This window comes from Sphaerodactylus townsendi, linkage group LG01, assembly GCF_021028975.2.
Source record: "Sphaerodactylus townsendi isolate TG3544 linkage group LG01, MPM_Stown_v2.3, whole genome shotgun sequence".
Classification (NCBI taxonomy): Eukaryota; Metazoa; Chordata; class Lepidosauria; order Squamata; family Sphaerodactylidae; genus Sphaerodactylus; species Sphaerodactylus townsendi.
In genome coordinates this window covers 159,883,093-159,903,191 of record NC_059425.1, presented here as the reverse complement: position 1 = coordinate 159,903,191, position 20,099 = coordinate 159,883,093, and the positions used below count along the sequence as shown (strand labels likewise).

The window sequence follows — 20,099 nt, the reverse complement described above, 5'->3', positions numbered from 1 at the left end:
AGGAAGGGAAAGGAGCTTGTAAGCAACCTTGAGTCTCCTTACAGGAGAGAAAGGTGGGATATGAATCCAAACTCTTTTTCTTCTACTTATATCTCATATTTCTTTTTCAAAATTTAAACTCAGTAAGGTTAATCTGTACGAATTCAGGTAAGGGTACACTCAGACTGCTGCTCCTCCACAAACCAACAGAAGCTAAGAACACAACACACCACAGGTTAAGAAGGGACACAATTTGTGTGGGTACCAGAAGCTCTAATTTGACTTAAGCACACATCCTGCATCACCGGCTGCTGTGGATGTTACCATATCTGTGATACCCAAAACTGAAGGACCTAAAAGAACTGGCACAAAACATCAGGCATGCTTCAAAGTTTTCCAAAACTCTTAATGAGGCTGGATATTTTTTAAGAAAAAGTGAGTGTGGGGGATTGCAGACCCATGCAATTTTTATTAGTCCTAATAAAATAGTATTATGTGGCTTTTGTTTTTGGATTTGCTTTGGACCAATGCAACTATTTGTAATCTCTTTCTCTACACCAGCAGTGGTTTAGTGGTTAAGAGCAGGTGTACTCTAATCTGGGGAAACCAGGTTTGATTCCCCGCTCTGCCACTTGAGCTGTGGAGGCTTATCTAGGGAATTCAGATTAGCCTGTACATTCCAACACATGCCAGCTGGGTGACCTTGGGCTAGTCACAGTTCTTCTGAGCTCTCTCAGCCCCACCTACCTTAAAGGGTGTTTGTTGTTGGGGGGGGGGAGGGAAAGGAGTTTGTAAGCCTCTTTGAGTCTCCTTACAGGAGAAAAATGGGGGATATAAATCCAACTCTTCTTCTTCTTCTTTGAAAAGATTTGTGGCAGCTGATGGAAAGGACTCGATCCAATTATGGTATTACATAGCACATTCTCCATAACTCTCCCCATTTTCTTTTCCAGAAGTAGTTCCTTGGAGTTTATTAAAAATATTCCTAAATATTTCCTCATTTTCAGAAATAGCTTCTCAGGTGGCATGGAGCATGTAGCTGGACATTTCCAAAGCTCTAGTGTGCACAATAAAAATACTTTGAATTCTAGGACTGTTAATTTGAAAGGCTTTGTCTTTAAGTAGTAAGACTATGAACTTTACTGTAGAACAAAATTTTAGTGTAATGAACCAGAACACAAATCAGCTGATCAGTAGAAATTAATTCTATTGTCTCTGCTATATACAATGGTCAATTTAATGTACAGGGGTGAGTGCATCGTAGAGTCGCTGTGCAGCCGACTCCACCATTTCCCGAAGAGTTTCATCATCATCTTCACATCCTGGCTCATGGTCCACAGTCTAAAAGGAAGAGAGAATGCTGTCAACCTACAGCTCCATCTCGTATTTCCTTTCAATATAAAACCTATTTGTTTCATAAAGTACATGCTCAGGTCCCAAGCAGTTAAAAGCATCTGTTTGAAATGTCAACTTGGAAAAAAATGAGCTCAAGAGGGCTTTAGAGTGGCTTTTTCTATAGTAAGTCTACGTATGGCACATGGCAAGCCGGTCTTGCAGCAGAACAGTTTCAACGGCAGTTTCAGGTGGGCAGCTGTGTAACAGTAGAACCAAACTGGGCAAAGTTAACACCTTAAGGACCAACAAAAATTTCCAAGGCATACAGCTTTTGTGAATCAAAGATGATTTAGTCAGATACCTCACTGATGAAGCGAGCTAACTGACTCGTGAAAGATTAGACCCTAGATACATTGGTTGGTTTTTAAGGTGTTCCTGTTTGGGCTTGAATTTTTAAAAAACAATTTATAATTAAAACCACGGGACAATACAAAATTTCAACAGGGTAATAAGCTCTTCATGTGGGCTCAAGTAGCATTTTGGATCCTAGCTGAGGTTCATTATTCTGCAGCTATCATTCCAGCATAGTCTGGTTTTAAATTATGGACCTTAAGCAAATCTGACTGGGTATGCGATCGACATGATAATGTTTAGCAACAATACAGATTAGTTGAATTTAACTTAATCCCTTCTAGGCCAATCAGAGACCTGCCATATGAGATATTGGAATCAAATTATAAAGGATTCTGTGCTGGTTGTTAATTAAGCATATTTACAACATCGAACAGAGAGTGACTATACTATTTGGGGGTGTTTTTTCCACAGAAAATAATTCAAGTCATCATTTTTTTTCTCCTGACAGCTCTCCCAGACAATAACTTGCGGTTCCCAATGCACTGTATTGTGCTGAACTGCACTGTACCCAATGCACTATACTGAACTGATTTTTGGATGACTGCATCACACCTTCACTAAGATGCCTTTAAATGGAAATAAGTTTATTACAACTGCTGTTGGCTGTAATGCAGAGTCATCCTGACAACTATCCCTGATGCTAGATATTTTCTGCATTTAACATGGAATAGAAAAACATGGTACATGTACAGACAAACAGTCTACCTTGGTCAGAAATTCTTTGGAGGTGTGGATGAAGTTTACTCCATATATTTTCTCATTTCCGAAAATTTCTGCACTTAGCACTCCTTGTGAAACAGCATAGCACTACCTTAACTGTGTGTGTGGAAAATGCCGCCAATTCACAGTTGACTTTTGGTGATCCCAAGTAAGAGACTTTCAATGCAACTGGGAAGCAGAGGTGGTTTGCCACTGCCTTCCTGTACAGAGTCTTCCTGAATGGTCTCCCACCCAAGTACCAACTGTGCTTAGCTTCCAAAATCTGACAAGATCAGGCTGGCTATAACATGCTGCTTCCCCTCCCATTTGCTTAACTAGTACACTAAATAACTGTACATTACTCTGCAGCCAGAAAGCACACACAAATTACTTCGTACAATTCTTTCTCCTGTTCCTTTTTTTTTCAACCAGGAGAGAACCACTGAATGTGGTAAACTTATAGTTACTTGACATTTTTTTTAAAAAATAACTATTGTCATGGAAGATGCTATTGCTACAGTAAAGGGAAGTCACATATGACTGTGGAAAGCATCTTTGCCTTTTGATCTGGAGGGAGGACAGGAAACTATGCAGAGGTGCTAGGATGAAACTTCAAAGGTCTAAGTTACCTCATGGCCTGAACAGAGTTTTCCTGAGAGGGGGAAAACAAAGGTTTTGGAATTCCATCTTGAGACGTAGTCAGGGAAGCATCACTGGGCCATGGGTTCCCGGATTGGGGACAAAGAACCAAAAGGAATGTGACCAGTTGAACAACCTCCATGCATTTAAGTTTTATTTCTTTGATTTCTGTTTTTCAATAAAAATCGTTGAGACCTCAGCTGGTTGGAGTTATTGGAGAAAAGAACCCAGGTTTTACTGAAACAAGCATGGCTCTCCCAGGCTTGCTTTCATGATAACTATTTATTAGCAGAAACCACAATATTGAAATATTTGGTTTCACAAACTCATATGGGATATGATAACGTATAATGTGCATTGTCTTTGGAAATGTTAACTGTTAAGACAAATAATGTCAGCATTCGGTTTTGGTGGACATACCCGTGTATCCAATGAAAGATTGGCTGATTTCCCATCCACTGTGACACTTATAACATTATCTTCCTTTACACTTACACAGTCTTCTCCAAAAATGTCCCTGCAAACCAAGACCCATCATTACACATGCGGAATAACAGCAAACTACTCTTCAGCACATTCTATTGAGGCATAAATTTGCTAACTTTCAGTTTTAAAGAGTTTCCTAGAAAAGAGCCCCCTGTTTATCACTAAATGCCAAACATTTTTAGAATAATCTCCATGTTATTAAGTGGATTTCAAAACCAAACACACAGGGAAGATCACAAATTTAAACAGCTTAATTCATGGACTATTAAACACTTCTGCTGGGTTATTATAGAGCTAATTTAAAATCAGAGACTGGCTGCAAATTAAGGGCACACATTTATCTTCTGAATGTAATTTGGTTCTGGTGTGTATAGCTAATAGACACAGAAAAATGAAAATATTAGAGAGAGACCTCCTGCTCTCCAATAATAAATGGCAATGACTATTAAACTGTAAAGTATATTTCCTTCAAAATATGTGACCACATTGAGGCCTTATTAATTTGCAAACGTCTAAATTTAATCAATTTATTAAAACATTCTTTAATCAGTTAATCACTGCACAAAACTTTAAAGTAGAATATGCAAAAATGACTGAAAGCAAAGAACATTTAGAATATTACTGTGCATTTTTACAAGCTGTTTATTCCAAAGGAGATGTACTAAAGTTAGCTGGAAACACTGATCGTTTTTCTATACGTTAATATCGGAACTTACTGTAGCATGATCTCCATCTTTTTGTGATACATATCCATGTCTATTTTTTTAGGAAGTTTATGTACCATAGCTGAAAAACAGATGTAACATTCCATTTCACTTCCTATTTGTGACAACATGGTTGATTTCAGAAATTCAGGAGCAACATTAATACACATCTATCAAGTGCCTAGAAGTCTAAACTATTTTCTTTAATTAATCTATGTTTAACTCATATAATGCCAAGAAAAAAAGGGGGCTATAAATTATTGAACCTGCAAATACACGTCAGGTTATACACATGCACAATAGTTTTACAGATCTGGCAAAAGAAAGACTTTTCAAAATAAGTATTTAAAAAAAACAAGACACATCTGCCCAAGGGGACATATGGGGTCAAATGTACCCGGGCTGTGGCCATATGGGGGTGGGGGATGGAAAATTCAGATTTTGCATCAGGCTACATTTTCCCTAGATAAGCCTCTGCATCTGACTTCTGGTGGGGTGGTTTGCCATTGCCTGCCTCTATGTCGCAATCTTGGTTATGAGCTCCCAAAGGCACCTGGTGACCCACTGCGAGTAGCAGAGTGCTGGACTAGATGGACTCTGTTCTGATCCAGCAGGCTTGTTCTTATGTTCTTATTCCTGGTAGATCACCAATCCAAATCCTTGCGAGGGTTGATCCTATTTAGCTTCTGAGATCTGATGAAATGTCGCTAGTCTGGGCTATCCAGAGCAGGGCAAAAGTGGAGTGTAACCTATTTAATTTTATATCTACAGTGGACCATAGCTGATCCTTCTTCAGACGGCAGAACTGGAGTTGAGGTATGAGAGAAATGCCTGAAACAGATCATACTTTTTCTTCAACGATGCTGAATTCCCTAGAACTCTGATTAGTTACACATTGCTGAAAATGATTTAATTTAATTTAACCTATTATACCTGTTTAGCACATGAGCAATTCATTTAAACATCGCTCAACACTTAATCATGGTAAATTAAACATGCTCCCCAATCCTATGACAGAGAGGGAAATTTACATCATGAAACAGATGGGAACAGCTTAGATTTTGTGCTTAATGGGTTTCGGTGTTATCTATTTGTAGAGTTATATGCTGCCTTTCTACCTCTCAGAGACATTCAAAGTAACTATCGATCCATAAAAGCCTAAAATAAACACCATGATTGAAGACTAACAACATTCTCTGAAAAAATTAAAACCACTAAAAGCACAGATGAAAGTTCAACACCATGGAGTTCTAGGGCTCCCCATTTGCCAAAGCAACCCAAGTTATAACTGATAACTTACTGCGTTGGTTCACTTATCTTTACACATCAGCACAAAAATGTTAAATGCTTACATTTATGTATTTTGGGATTTGACTGAACTTCCAGTATCACTGTTGTTACGGTGTCTGCGTACATATCATTAGCAGGGTTTGCTACCCACTGGGGGGGGAAAGAGGGAAAGAAGTGAAATCAGGATTATAGGCTCATCATTCTTAAAGAGTACATACATTTGTGGAATGCAACTTGGCACATTTTTTAACTTCTACACCCATGCAAAACTGCCAAGGAAGAGGTATGGAGAACAGAAGAACAAAATTCAGGGGGAATCTTATCTTGGAGGCCAAAAAAACCTTGGCAAGTCATGCGATTTGCTTGTATAAGATGTCTGGGCAAGATACGCATGATACAAGCAGGGTCCAAAGGGAATCTTTGCCTTTCCCCCCCAGCTATAATATTTCAATCTGAATCCAAATTCTGTTTAAGAGAGAATCTTGGTCAGCATTCACTGTTATATAGGACAACACCAACGTAATACTGCCGCCTGCTCCTGATCTTCATCAACTCATTGTGAGGAAGCTGACAGATTACTAAATGTGTGACAGCAAAGAAAAGAAGAAAAAGCAGGCCAGATTGGGAAGGCATCACCATTTAGTCTGACAAAAGACATAACAGTGGAAGGATTCTCAGCAAACATTTTACCAGAGCCCGAAGTAAACAGAAGCTTTTTTGCTGGGGATGCTTACCTCAAGCACCACCATGCCTGGTTCCTGGATCACAGTGATGGCTTTAAAAACTCTGTAAGCTGGCTTATCCTGGACTTCTATTTCTTTCACATCACCTTAAAAAGGAGCAAGATCACAACAGCAAAACTAAATAAGCCCAAATTTGTTCACGATAAACAACATCGACTTTTCAACTCCTCATTTTGATACACCAAACACTGACTTTTAAAGGTTGTCACTGCCTAAATGACAACCCGGTTTTCTTCCTGGAGAGCAGAACCAGACTTCTCAAATCTTACCTGTGTGGCAAGCGAACTAGGTGATTAATTGTAGATGGGACCAGTAGCCAACTTTGCTCTTCTCCTGCACTCTTTTTCAGCAGTTAATCGCTGTGCAATCATACCTGCAGCAATGTGCTATTTTATAACAAAATATGACTTCTTCATTCAAAGAGTAATTAACTTATGCAAATCACTGCCACAGGATGTCCTGTTTGCCGCTTGTTTAGTTGGCCTTAAAAGGGGATTAGACGGACTCATGGCAGATAGGTCCACCAGTGGTTACTAGCCAAGATGACTAAAAGGAGGCTCCACTGAACCTCTAAATACCAGTGGAAGGAGGCAACATAGGATTATCTCTGGCAGGTCCCACATTTGGGGACTGCTGGGGTAAACTATAGACCACAATGATTTAACTTACAAGCATCAGGGCATGCTTGATGATAGCAAAGACATCAAACCAAATACTAGATACAGAGGCTCATTCCGCACATGCAGAATAATGCACTTTCAAACTGCTTTCAGTGCTCTTTGAAGCTGTGCAGAAGAGCAAAATCCACTTGCAAACAGTTGAGAAAGTGGTTTGAAAATGCATTATTTTGCATGTGCAGAAGGGGCCAGAGTTCAGAGCTGGGGTTTTCAACCCTCTTGCTGTTGTAAACCCTGTCCATACTGATTTGGCACCCAAAGAACTCTTCTCCATAGCCATAGAACCTTCGCAATTGCAGAGGATTCTGGGGGCGGGGGGGGGGGGGGGATCTCAATATAGTACATTTGCCACTTCTATTTCATATAATTTGGCAAGGATTTCAAAAACAAAATTGCATATTATAGTTTTCTAGCTGGAAAGAAATGATAGAAGATATTTTTTAAAAGTCAAATGGATCCCAAATGGATTTCTTTTCAGTCACTCACTAGTAAGTTTCTGCAGTTGGTAGTAGAGTAGAGTAAAAGAGCCTGTGTACGGAACAGCCTGGGTCTGTGTCACAGTGCTCATGGCCAATTCAGTGTAGTCTGCAGGAAATGGGAAAAAAGAATAAATATCATTAATTGGGTTTTACTAAGTAGCCTACTAAGGTGAGCTGCTGGTGATATTCTCTGGCCACTGTTACTTACTGGACAGGTCACATGGACCAAGTATGTGATAGTTGAAGTTCCTCTTCACCAGTATTCCTGAAACTCTTTGTCCTTGTTCTGGTTTCTTATCTGCTAGAGAACCCATGACCTGAGAAAAAGGGAGACAAGGAAAGACAGGAAGTTCAAGATTCTGTTTCCTGCCCCCCTAAAGGAGGATGGGAATCACTCAGTCATGATGTCCTCCTGCCTCATTCGGAGGAACAGAAGGTTATCGAAAGGGTCAACATATCAGAAAGGTGAATAAAAACTAAACTATGGAGAAGAAAAGCAGAGGACCAGCGGCATCCGTGCCTCAATCAATGTCCCAGGTACTATACTAGCATGAACAGATAATACACATTTATCCACTAATTACAATGTTTCCTTTGGGAACCCCTGCATTTAATTTTTGAAGTAAAATGAATGCTTTTTACTCATTCTGATGAACAGCTCTTTTTCAATAACCTGGCATGGTGTCTGTTGTGCAATTTTACAGTATGAATTCTGCCAGAGGAAGGGCAGATGACCATAATGAATGGGTTATGTGGATTCTCACTGAAGATGCTGGCTACTGCACTTCTTCTGTGACCCTTGGGGTTCTACCAAGTATTTGATCAGGAACTCTCACCACTCTAGACGACTGAACAACTATGGCCAGGATCCCAGCCACCTGAAGAAACAGTTTTTCTACTGTCCCCTTACTGTTTCCAGAAAAACCCCTCACTCTCCCGGGATTGGCTCCTGGAGGTTGGGGTGGGTGCGGGATTGACCTTGAAGAAGAAAATAAGAGTTTGGCTTTATATTCCCACTTTCTCTTCTGTAAAGGAGACTCAAAGGACTTACAATCTCCTTTCCCTTCCCCCCACCACAACAAACACCCTGTGAGGTAGGTGAGGCTGAGAGAGCTCTGAAGAACTGTGACTAACCCAAGGTCACCCAGCTGGCATATATTAGAGTGCACAACCTAATCCGGTTTACCAGATAAGCCTCCACAGCTCAAGTGGCAGAGCGGGGAATCAAACCCGGTTCTCCAGATTAGAGAGCACCTGCTCTTAACCACAGCACCACACCATCTTGGATTCAAGGCAGCAGCTGAGAAGGAAAATCAGCAACTCTTCACCTTATGCATGGGGTTCTCTGAAATCCAGCTTGGATGTTTACACAATAAAGTCAGCTTCAAACAGAACTCAGTCTCTTCACTACTAAGCTCCTAAGCTCCTCCTACAGCGGATTGAGTCATCACTCTGGGCTTCAAAAGAGCAAAAACATGGCTTTGGAAGATGGAGAAAATAGCACCTTTGATGAAGAAACTACTAGGTTTATTTTATTTTTTAATTATTCTTTACCTTGGCAAGCTTTTCTCCTCTGAAGTTTAAGGCCACAGCTTCAGTGTTCCTGGGATTGTGGACCTCGATGTGAACTTCGTCATTATCCTCGTATTCTCGAATTAGCGCAGCTTTCAACCGGGCCATTTCGTTCTGCTCACCATGCACCAATATCTACATTAGAGAGCCAGCATGCGAAGGTCTCAAAATCTAGGCAATTTTTATTCAATGTATTGTCAAAACCTAATGCAGTGGTGGCGAACCTTTGGCACTCCAGATGTTATGGACTACAATTCCCATCAGTCAATTGGCCATGCTGGCAGGGGCTGATGGGAGTGTAGTCTGCCCAGGATTGGAATACAAGTCTCGCGAGAGAAAAACTGTCAGATTTGTGGGGCAAGGAGAAAAAAAGGGACACATCCTTCCTGTGCACAGCCTGTTCTCAGCTACACTGCTCTTCTCATCTGCTGTAAGGCTTCATTTTTTCCTACATTTGACCACTCTCTCGCCAGCAACTTGAAAGCATTCTTTGGTAAGAAACCAAAAAGTCCTCTGCTAAGCAGAAAGATCTTCTTTGCAACCGTAACCTATCCATCCTGCACTATATCACATGGGACTTTGAGAAGAAGAAGAGTTTGGATTTATATCCCCCCTTTCTCTCCTGTAGGAGACTCAAAGGGGCTTACAATCTCCTTGCCCTTCCCCCCTCACAACAAACACCCTGTGAGGTAGGTGGGGCTGAGAGAGCTCCGAGAAGCTGTGACTAGCCCAAGGTCACCCAGCTGGCGTGTGTTGGAGTGCACAGGCTGATCTGAATTCCCCAGATAAGCCTCCACAGCTCAGGCGGCAGAGCTGGGAATCAAACCCGGTTCCTCCAGATTAGATACACGAACTCTTAACCTCCTACGCCACTATGTGTCATGGGCTCCAACAGGCAAGGGGGGGCATAAACAAGTCCTGGCATGTACCTGGAACATGGCCAAAGTCATTTGCATCCTGGGCTGCATTTTTGAAATGTTCTGTAACTCTATCCTTTCCCCTGATATCACCTTGCCTGGTTTTTGAATGCATTTTTCCTGCCTCGTCTCATTCATTCCTTCATTTTATGGGGACCTGAATGAATCTCATGTCCAAATAACATCAGTGAGGGTTTCTTCCTCAATCAAAAACAATGCTTCTGATAAAGCAACCTGAGCAATAGTGATTCGAAACCCGTTTTGTGATCATTGTTATTTATAAGCTTTATGTATTATTAACTGTGGCAGTATTCTTGGTTAAACCACACATCATAAAAAGACGGCAGAAAACTTGTTATAGTACAAATTATTCCAGGAAACAAGGATTGCTTTGATCCATTATTATCCAGATTTCAGTTATGGAACCTGAAAAGTAGCATACTTCCTGAAAGTGAAAAAAATACAGATACTAACCACATGGGGAGGTTTCAGCGCGCGAATAAATTCACTGGTTTGTTGGTAATCCGTGTGAGCAGAGAAGGAAATATAATCTACCGACATCTTCAGTTGAAGTTTCTGTCCTGACATGGTTGTAATTTCTTCAGGCTCAGACATTATATGCTGTAACAGAACAAAATTGCAACGATAAGCTATATAAAATCATTTAGGGTTTTTTTTGGAAAAGGGACAGCAGTGCCTATGCATCCTAAAAGCCTGGCACTGCAAACTTTTGGCTTGATTTTGCTCTGCAACGTCAATGTGAGCTTTAATATTAAAAGGAGCAAAAAGAAGGGCTTGAGGCAGAAAAGGAGTGGCCAGTCTGCTTCGGATGGCACGATGAGTTTCTGAGTTGAATCTCCCCTCTAAGCAGAGGGGAGATTCAACCCAGAAACTCACAGTGCCATCCGAAACAGAGTTAAATCATTCCAAATCCACAGACTTGCATGGACTTGGGAAAGCGTAATTCTGCTTAGAATGAATGACACTGCCAACCTCTTCACCACTGCACTGCATTTGCTCCTTGTTGTGAATCATTTGCTGCAAAGTTAAGATCATTTGAAAGAACACTGCACTATTACCTTTGTCTGCAAAATATACAGACACAAAGAAAATCAAAGTCAAGCAACAAAAAGTTTATTTACAAGTAAAAGAATACCACACCTCAGGCAGTCTATACTGTATTTAAAATACAGTAAAATAAAACTATAACATAAAATGACCTTGGCAAGGGTTCCTTCAACACAATATCCTGCTATGATGACTCCATTCCTTTTATCAGTACACCAGCTCTCAAAAAGCTCTCGGGATAAGCCGCTCTGCATCATACCAGGGGAAGCCATTACGACACTGGGGCCAATGTCATCAAAATGGTCCATACTCTATGCAACAAAAGAAATAATTAATTCAATTTATAGGTAGAGTAAAGGATCCTAGCCAATCTGTGCACCCTCTGGCCCTTTCCACAGTTGCCACGCAAGCAGGGGTGCACCGGCATAGTTCATGCAGGGGCGGTTTGCATGAACAGGCCTGCTGGCCCAGCAGCCGGCGGTGTGGTGTCCACACGGGCTGTACCGCTCCTGGTGCCCTTTTACCTCCTGCTGGCTACCGTCGCTTTGTGGAGGCCAGGGGACATGCCCCCGTGGCCATAGCAATGCCTCTGGGGTTGGCGGCCAGGAGACGTGTCCCTTGGCCTCCACAGAGCAACGGGAACTGGAAGGAGGTAAAAGGGGACCAGGAATGGCGCGGGGAAAACACCGGCTTCCACCCGATGCCGGTCGCTCCATTATCCCATGGGGGATTTCTGCTGGCTTTGTTTTGTTTTGGGGCTTCCCATACTGTGGCGAAGTCCTTTGGAGTGGGAACATCCTACAGAATAACAATACAAATCTGTAGAGCTGGTTTTTTCTCAGAGGTTTTAAAAACCTATTTTAAATAAGTCTTACAACCATTCCACATATTCTCGTGACGTTAACTAGGAGTGTCTCCCAGTTAAAGGAATTCTTAATGATATTAGTTTTAGCCAACTTAATAAAGGTAAACTGATTTACAAATGAGTAAAATAATGCTACTTGCTTGGAAAAACAAATAAGTATACTTGTTTTCAGGTTATGCATGAACCATGTCAGAGCAGACACCACCTTAGGATTCTTTTGTAAGAGAGAGAAAAGGGGAAATGCTTTTTTTCTAACAGGATGCCTGCCACCCACATATTTTGTAAGATTCAGAATTAAAAAGATCTGTTTCCTGATAAATTGGGGCACCTACTTAAGTTACCCAAATTTTTTCATCAGTCAATCAAAACAATTAACTCATTGAATAAACATTGTCACCATAATATTAACACATCCTTTTTTCACACTCACCTTTAGATTACTAATGTGTTTGAACACAAAGGGGTTGTTGATGTTGATCTGCTTGCGGATTTTATCATTCATGGCATTGACGTAGGTCTGATATACGGCCATGCACTTCTTTGCCAGAGAGGAAGCATAATATATAGGAATGTCATGTAGCTCAGGGTGATTCTGCCAGTATTCATCTAGACAGGGACACCCAAGTCAATTTTTATAGACTGTGCCAAAACCACTCTGAATTCTGGAGGGGGGCAAATCTCTGGGAAGTTATTTTACAATGGAACAGACATGTTGCAATCCTAAGCATCTATGAGGGTTCTTCAACCTTTGATATCACCCTCATAAGGCTCACCAACAACTGCTGGGTAAGAGAGAGGTGGGAAACATCTACTCCACTAATAAATAGTCTTAATTTCGGGCATAAAATAAAAAGGAGCAACCACGTAGAAATTGAGAAAGAATGCACTAGACATGATAAGCACTATGAACAAACAAGTGACATAAAATAAAATGCTTTCTTTTTCTGCCACAAAACCAGATAGCAGAAGCCCTGATTAGTTGGCAATAACTTTATTTTCTATTAAAAAAATAGAGAAGTAATGGAAGAAAAGGCTCCTTTAAACAAATTCTTCTTTGCCTGAAGTTTAAAGTAATCAGCAAAGAGTCATAGAGGAGTCATGTTGAAGTCAAGAATTGCCATCAGTTACCAGATAGGCTAGCGTTGCTTTTTGTGACACCAAGTATAGTTGAATACAATACAGCTGGCAATGCTGCTCAGCTAGATCTAGGGATCTGAAAAAAAGGTTTGTAGCTAAATGCTGTCCTTGGCCCTCCCCCTGAAGCCTTTCCCAGTGGACATGATCCAATGTTTTCTGTTTATTCAAAATGTCTTAAGCTTTTACACGTGCCCACAACCATTTCTCTAACCTTTTCAGTTCTAACGATAATAGTGTGGATGAGGTCCACGAGGAAACTCCAGTCTGCAAGGACTCATTCCCAGAATGGAACATGATGACAGTATCTGAATGTGAATCATTAATAAACTCGCTGAAAAGCCCGGGTGAGGATTTAATTCCCCCAGAGTTATACAAACTAAATTCATCTTGGTGGGCCCCAATTTTGGCAAAACTCTTTTCAGTTATAAATAATTCCTGTATAATTCCTGGAATTACTGGAAACAAAGTATAACCATCCCTTTACATAAGAAAGGGAATAACTCTAACCCCTCAAATTACAGGCCTATCAGTCTGCTAAACATTTCTTATAAACTGTATACACGCTTTATTTTAAACTAAATGATGATGAAAACAACATATTCATTTCTGAACAGGCTGGGTTTAGAAAAAATCACAACACAGTAGACCAGTGCTCAATTCTCCATGATATTATCCAAAAGTACACCTCCCACAGCAAAGGTAAATTATATGTAGCATTTGTGGATCTCTGGGCAGCCTTCGACTCCATAGACAGAGTAAAATTATGGATAAAATTAGGCAAAACTAATATCGATAGAAGATTATTAACTATCCAGATATGACATGCCCAGCTTTCATAGGACATTCAAAAAAAGGTAGCGTGCAGATGCATACCTAAAATCAAAAGCAATTCTTGTGCTCTTCCAAGAGCAAACACTGGAATGAGACCTCGGCCTCCTCTGTTTACAATGTCATGCACAGTGTTGCAGAATCTTGCCTCCCGCTCCTCCCGTTTCTCATGGATATGTGTACCGTAGGTAGACTCCTGAGGACATAAGGAACATTATTAAAACAATGGAAGATAAACGCCTTCCATCTTCTTCTGTCTTTCCTCTGTAGGAGCTGGGGTGTCAAAGTGCAGAACCAGTTGAACTGACTGTACTACTTTTGCTTGCAAGTGAGAAATTAGATTAGTTAATGTAGGGCGTGGAGGGTTAGGATTAGGGGTTCCCTGCGTAGGGGAAGACCACAATTTGTTGTTGGTGAAAAACAAACACAGCGCATGAGAAAGCAAGGCAAAACTTATCTCCCTGATTTTCTAACTTCTTATTTTTAACAAATGTTGAATATGGGGGAGCATAAAAATGTGAGTTTTTCCACTTGTCGTCTGATAGTAGGTTTCCTGTGTTGGTGTTCTTGCTCAGACAGGCGTAGTTGTGGTCTCTACCACGGCCATTTTACTCTTGCACGCAAAATTAATATTCAAAATGTCATAAGAAACAACAGAACCATATGAAAAATGTGTAAGGTAATCTTTCAAACATCAAAAAATTACTTTTCATCATATATTAAAACAAAAAATTTAAAATTCTCAGAAAAATTTAAAATTCTCAGATAAATTCTCAGAAAAAAGTATATATTAGTCTTTACATCATGCTTAGCATACATAACACCTTGTTTCTGAGATGCCCCAAGTTACAGAGGACATACACCCTTATTATATTATTTATCGCACTTGTATGCCATCTCACTTCTACCATGGAATTCAATTACATATCCAAGCAATCTAACATAGTTTCCAAAACAGACACTGATGTATTCATTTATTTATAACATTTTATGCCAATTCTCTAAATAAATATATCAAGGCACCTTATTTATTAGAACTTCAGCAAAGCTGCTATATCACATGCCTTCCAATCCTATCTTGGTACCAAATTCTAACATTAATGTCAAAATTACCATGAGAAAACAAAGACTTACAATGATAAGAATGTCAGGTTTAATATTGGGAATCTCGGCTGCCATCAAGTGCCTGTCTTCTTGTCTTGAGAAATCACCTGTGTACAAAAGCTTTGACAAACAAACAATATGCATTGAGATGGATCCAAAGCACGACGAGTTCCGCACACTGAAAAGAATTCCCTCTTCTCTTTCTGTTGCACTTCCAAAAATAACATTTAGAGGACCCCCCTCCCAGGAACAGAACTGGGCATAGTGCGGGGATCTGTAGTGGACAGGGTAGTCGAGGAAGATTATGGCCTCCTCCACTAACACAAGTGCCATTCCACTGGTGGGAAATGAGTGTTGGATCCAACCACTGCTTCTTGTACTTTTATAGATTATTTTTATAATATAATAATTTTATAATAATGTCTGATGTAATATTGTACACATAAAATGCCATTTTAATCACCCAGATAATCCTATTTTATCAGTCTATGTATCTATATTTACATGCTTAATGTACATACAGTGGAACCTCGGTTTTCGTTGGTAATCCGTCCGAAAAGAATCGATGAAAACCGAAACCGATGAAATGTAAATCCAATTAATCCATTCTAGGCACTCAAAAAAACATACCAAAAACACATTTTTTGGTGAATAAACATAGTGTTTAATGCTGAAAACAGTAACAAACAATAACACTAGGACCAGCTTCAGAGCCAGTGGACCAATGTCGCACCAGAAAGCTGTCCAAAGAGGTCTGTTTCTGACACCTCTTTAAGATTTGTCTGAAATGGGGCAAGACATTGTCATTAAACAAATTGCAGACACGGCCTGCAACAGCTTTGTCCGGGTGGTTTTTCTCCACAAACCCCTGCACCTTACTGCAAATCGACGAAAATCAAGGCAAAACGACGAAAACCGAGACAAATATTTCACTGAAAAAATAGATGAAAACCGAAACCGACGAAAAAGGCAATGAAAACCGAGGTTTCACTGTATTTAAAAATCCTGGATGTACTTTTATACATCAACAAAAAATCTGGATATACTTTTATACATCAACAAAAGTTCTCCCTTGACATGCCTGCTTATAGGGAAGTTCTAGAGTAATCGAGAAGAAACCACACAATGCCCCAATATCACTGTTTTTTAAAGTTACATCAGGAACACATTTATAGTTTTCTATTTTACATTCTAAAGAATAAACTATCAGTTTTTTATCTGCGGTACCTTTGCGCAAGTTTAAAAAATAAAATACAAATAAGCATTCAGCGACGGATGCCTGCTTGAATTTCTACAGAGTACTAAGGAAATACCTTCACACCAGCTATTTCAATCATGAACATCGCTGCTCCCAGAACATGGCCTGCATGGTAACACCAAAATTTTATTCCTGCCACCTCTTTTACTTCATGGAAGTTAATCGTTTCGATTTTGTCCATGCTTTCTTCTAGATCTGTCTCCGTATACAACATGTCATCTGCAGATATATTGCTGCATGAGACAATGGAGGAGAATGTCAGAATTACAACTATTTTTGAATTACAATTGTTATGGAACTATTTTGGAATTACAACAGCAGAGGTCAGTTTCCCGGGACAAAATGGTTGCCTTAGAGGGTGGACTGTGCAGCATTAACCCCACTGAAGTCTCTCCTCAGGTTCCACTCCCAAATCCAGGAATTTTCCCACCCGAAGATGTCAACCCCAACCCACGCCCTCAGCCTAATCTGCCACACTGTATTGGTGAGGATAAAATGGAAGACAGGAGAATAATGTAAGCTATTCTGGGGAGGCAACTGGTTTACAGCTGAAGTAAAGAATAAGTATAGCTAAAGGGGGGGGGGGCAATAAATAGTAGTTAGCTGGTGGGTAGGAAGGAATAAATGAAGCAGGAAAAGGGGAGAGAACATGGGGGCTTCCAGGAGGAAAAAGAAATAGAGAAGGAGGAGGGGACCCACTGCAAGTACTTGTGTTGACTTGAAAGATGCTCAGCAGCTTAACTCAAGATACACAAGAAATTATAATGCTAGGATCCAAACATTACTTTTTGTTGTTCAAATTACTGCATCATTTGTTTTTCCCTATACTTAAGAAGAGTTGTGAAAACTATTTAACTCACCTAACTTTGACATAGTCTGAAAGAAGCCATCTGTAAATTGCTTTAGTGGCATGGGTCATAAAAGTTCTTCCTTTAAAGCTTGTCTTTTGTAGAAACCATGGTAATGCCCCACAGTGATCCAAATGGAAACTGGAAAATTAGATTTGACATCAAACTATGTAAAATTCCAAGACGCTAAAACATCAATCTCTAAGATATCTGTGTGTAGTAAGGAAAGTATCGACCAACCAATTTTATAATGGATTTGTTTTGTGTAACTTATTTTGGTATGAATTTTTTTAAAAAACTTGTCTTTTGTAGAAGCCACGGTAATGTTCCACAATGATCCAAGTGGAAACTGAAATATTAGAAAATGAAATATTTTCAGCTCCCCTCTTCTAGCAACAGCTTCTCTTTGGTATTCACAGGTTGCCCCCACTCCTGAATAGCACAACAGAAGATGCAAGGAGCTGCTGAAGGCAAAAACAACAAAACCTTTCCCTCTCCTCCTATGCATATAAGCATACACCCAGACAGTAATATGCTCAGAGCAAATCCCCGTCACCTCCCGGGAACTCTGCATGGCACTACACATAACTTACTGGCTAATCAGAAGGAGATCAATCTCAGCTGGATCTATCAGATCAATATAAGGAAGAGCATCCATTCCCTCTAGGCCAGGGTGAATTCCACAATCAAGCTGAAATCACACAACAAAATGCTATTTCAAAAAAACAAGCAAGCAAGTGGTTTATAATGCAGACTAATGAACTGATGAAGATTGTTATTAGTACCAGACTAATGGAACTCGTGATATCTGTCTTGCATTTTAATATATTATCTTCAACATGATTCAGATGTTTCTTGTCTCATGCTAAGGCTGCTCCCTATCAAAAGCTGGTAGTATTATACAGGAAATATAACATATTTACTCCAATCAACCCACTAAACGTCAGACTAAGTAGCATCTATTCTTGTTCCAGGCAATAATGTACAGCATAAGAATGGAGATTCTTTATGAAATACAGAACATCCATGGGGAAATAGATTTCAAATATGGCTACCCCCACATGAAGCACTGCCATGCAGAATTTAAACTGGGATTGCCCAATTTTGCATTGGGGGAACTGGCATCTTGTGCAAATGCATACATAGGAGAGGGACGCCTACATCTTGTGCAAAATGCATACATAGGAGAGGGACGCAAATGCCTACATAGGAGAGGGATACATAGGAGAGGGACACAAAATAACAGACATACAATGGAGAAGTACAACATTGTTGATAGAGTACACAGGTGATACAGCCAGATGAGGCATATACAGTTGAACATAAATTAAACAACGGCAGAGACTCGGCTAAAACAAGGACTTAACCATACAGTCTGCTGATACTCATATATAGCAAAGTTTATTTCATTACATACTCTCATGTTTTAAGACATTATAGTTGATATTTATCACTCTCTCCACAACAAAATACTTTAGGGATCCCAACCTTTTTGAGCCTGCAGGCCCATTCAGAATTCTAAAATGGCATGGTGGGTGAAACAATAAAATGGCTGCCACAGGATGTGGAGCCAGCCACAAATAGGTGACAAACTGTAGATCCTTGTGCTGCAGCGGAGGCCTCCAAAGGAACATTTTAAAAAATCTACACAACCAAACAAATCTCCAACAGTCAATCAGAAGCCTTGCTGGGGAAAAACTCCACCCACTTCCTCAAAACACTTGGTGGGTGCCAAAAAAAGATATTGGTAGGTGACATGAAGTCCATTGGCACCTCACTGGGGTCCCCTGGAATATTCAGGTAACTTTAGATATATTATCATAAACTATAATAGTGAACATGAGTGAAGAGCTAAAATGTTACATGTAGCAGATGTGGAATCTAAAGCAAAGAAATGTGTAAATAGCTTAGTACAATGATTACCATGATCTTCCTTCCTTTAAACTCCAGGATAATACATGATCTTCCTACTTCCTGCCCAGCACCTCTGTGTGAAAAGAAAACCATAGTAATCGACTGAGCACAAATCACCCATCCGTTGAACAAAACCAATTAGCTTTTACTAGATAAATGAAAGGAAGTCTTCAAGTCGCATAGAATCATTGAGTTGCAAAAGACCACAAGGGCCATCAAGTCCAACCCCCTGCCATGCAGTAACACACATATGAGGGCTTTTAAATTTGGGATGGATTCCATAGTTCCATGCTGTTGGAGGAAGAACAACCATATAGCACAGTTGTATGTATATGTAGCCCTACTGTGTTCAACTAGACTTGATCTCCAGTAAAACATCAACAAGTATTGGGTGTCACCACAAAACTCATATTCTTGTTTTGTTTCTGTTGTGATAGCTGGTGGATAATAGTATCCCTCTGAAAGTCAGCAAGGCGGATTCCGCATGGGCCAAAAACAGCGGTGTGAAAACGGTGTAAACCCTTTTACACCCTTTTAAACCACTTTACACTGTCTTCACACTGCTGTTTTTGGCTCATGTGGAATCCACTCTAGATTCAAGTCCAGCAGTACCCTAGAGACCAACAAGATATCTAGGATAACAGCTTTTGACAATCAAAGCTTCCTTTGACAGATACGGATATGAATTGAGACTCCTGGGTCATAGAATCATAGAGTTGGAAGAGACACATAACCAAAGCATTATACTTCATGGGAATAAATAACATCGCTGGATAAATAACAACCCACAAAACTTATGTCAAAAAGACAAAACCTCCCCCCTCCCCCATCAGCAGTAGGCAACCTTAGAGAAAAGCTGCATGCACAACATGCATAAGATATACACAAACACAAATGAAAACTGCAAAAGGGTTTTTAATGGGGCACACGCTCACAGGGGGCGGATCAGCAGCTGGTCGCTCTCCTCGGCCGGGATCATCGCGTCGGCTTTCCTTTTGGTCGACATCCCTTTGGAAGAAAAGGGGACGCGGCCGCGACAGTTGCACTTGCTCCACGCTAACTTCCCCTCTCTCGCGCGCCACCATTCCCAACCGGCCCGGAAACGCGCACAGAAGCCTCTCTTTCGCCCACTGCGCCTGCGCG

The 20,099-nt window shown here is 40.4% G+C and overlaps 1 protein-coding gene across 1 annotated transcript; it reads right to left on the bottom strand.

Annotated features, from left to right (window-relative positions):
• Positions 1-1,075: 1,075 nt before the first annotated feature.
• Positions 1,076-20,091, bottom strand: CPSF3 (cleavage and polyadenylation specific factor 3). Its single transcript, XM_048498386.1, has 18 exons — positions 19,892-20,091; positions 18,966-19,029; positions 17,636-17,733; positions 17,055-17,183; positions 16,250-16,427; positions 14,967-15,056; positions 13,878-14,028; positions 12,298-12,473; positions 11,155-11,313; positions 10,409-10,555; positions 9,000-9,152; positions 7,654-7,762; positions 7,453-7,551; positions 6,281-6,375; positions 5,609-5,696; positions 4,269-4,338; positions 3,487-3,583; positions 1,076-1,320 (listed from the first exon to the last, which is right to left on the bottom strand). The coding sequence occupies exons 1-18, from the start codon at positions 19,960-19,962 to the stop codon at positions 1,216-1,218; spliced, it is 2,079 nt and encodes a 692-aa protein (XP_048354343.1). The 5' UTR covers positions 19,963-20,091; the 3' UTR covers positions 1,076-1,215.
• Positions 20,092-20,099: the final 8 nt, after the last annotated feature.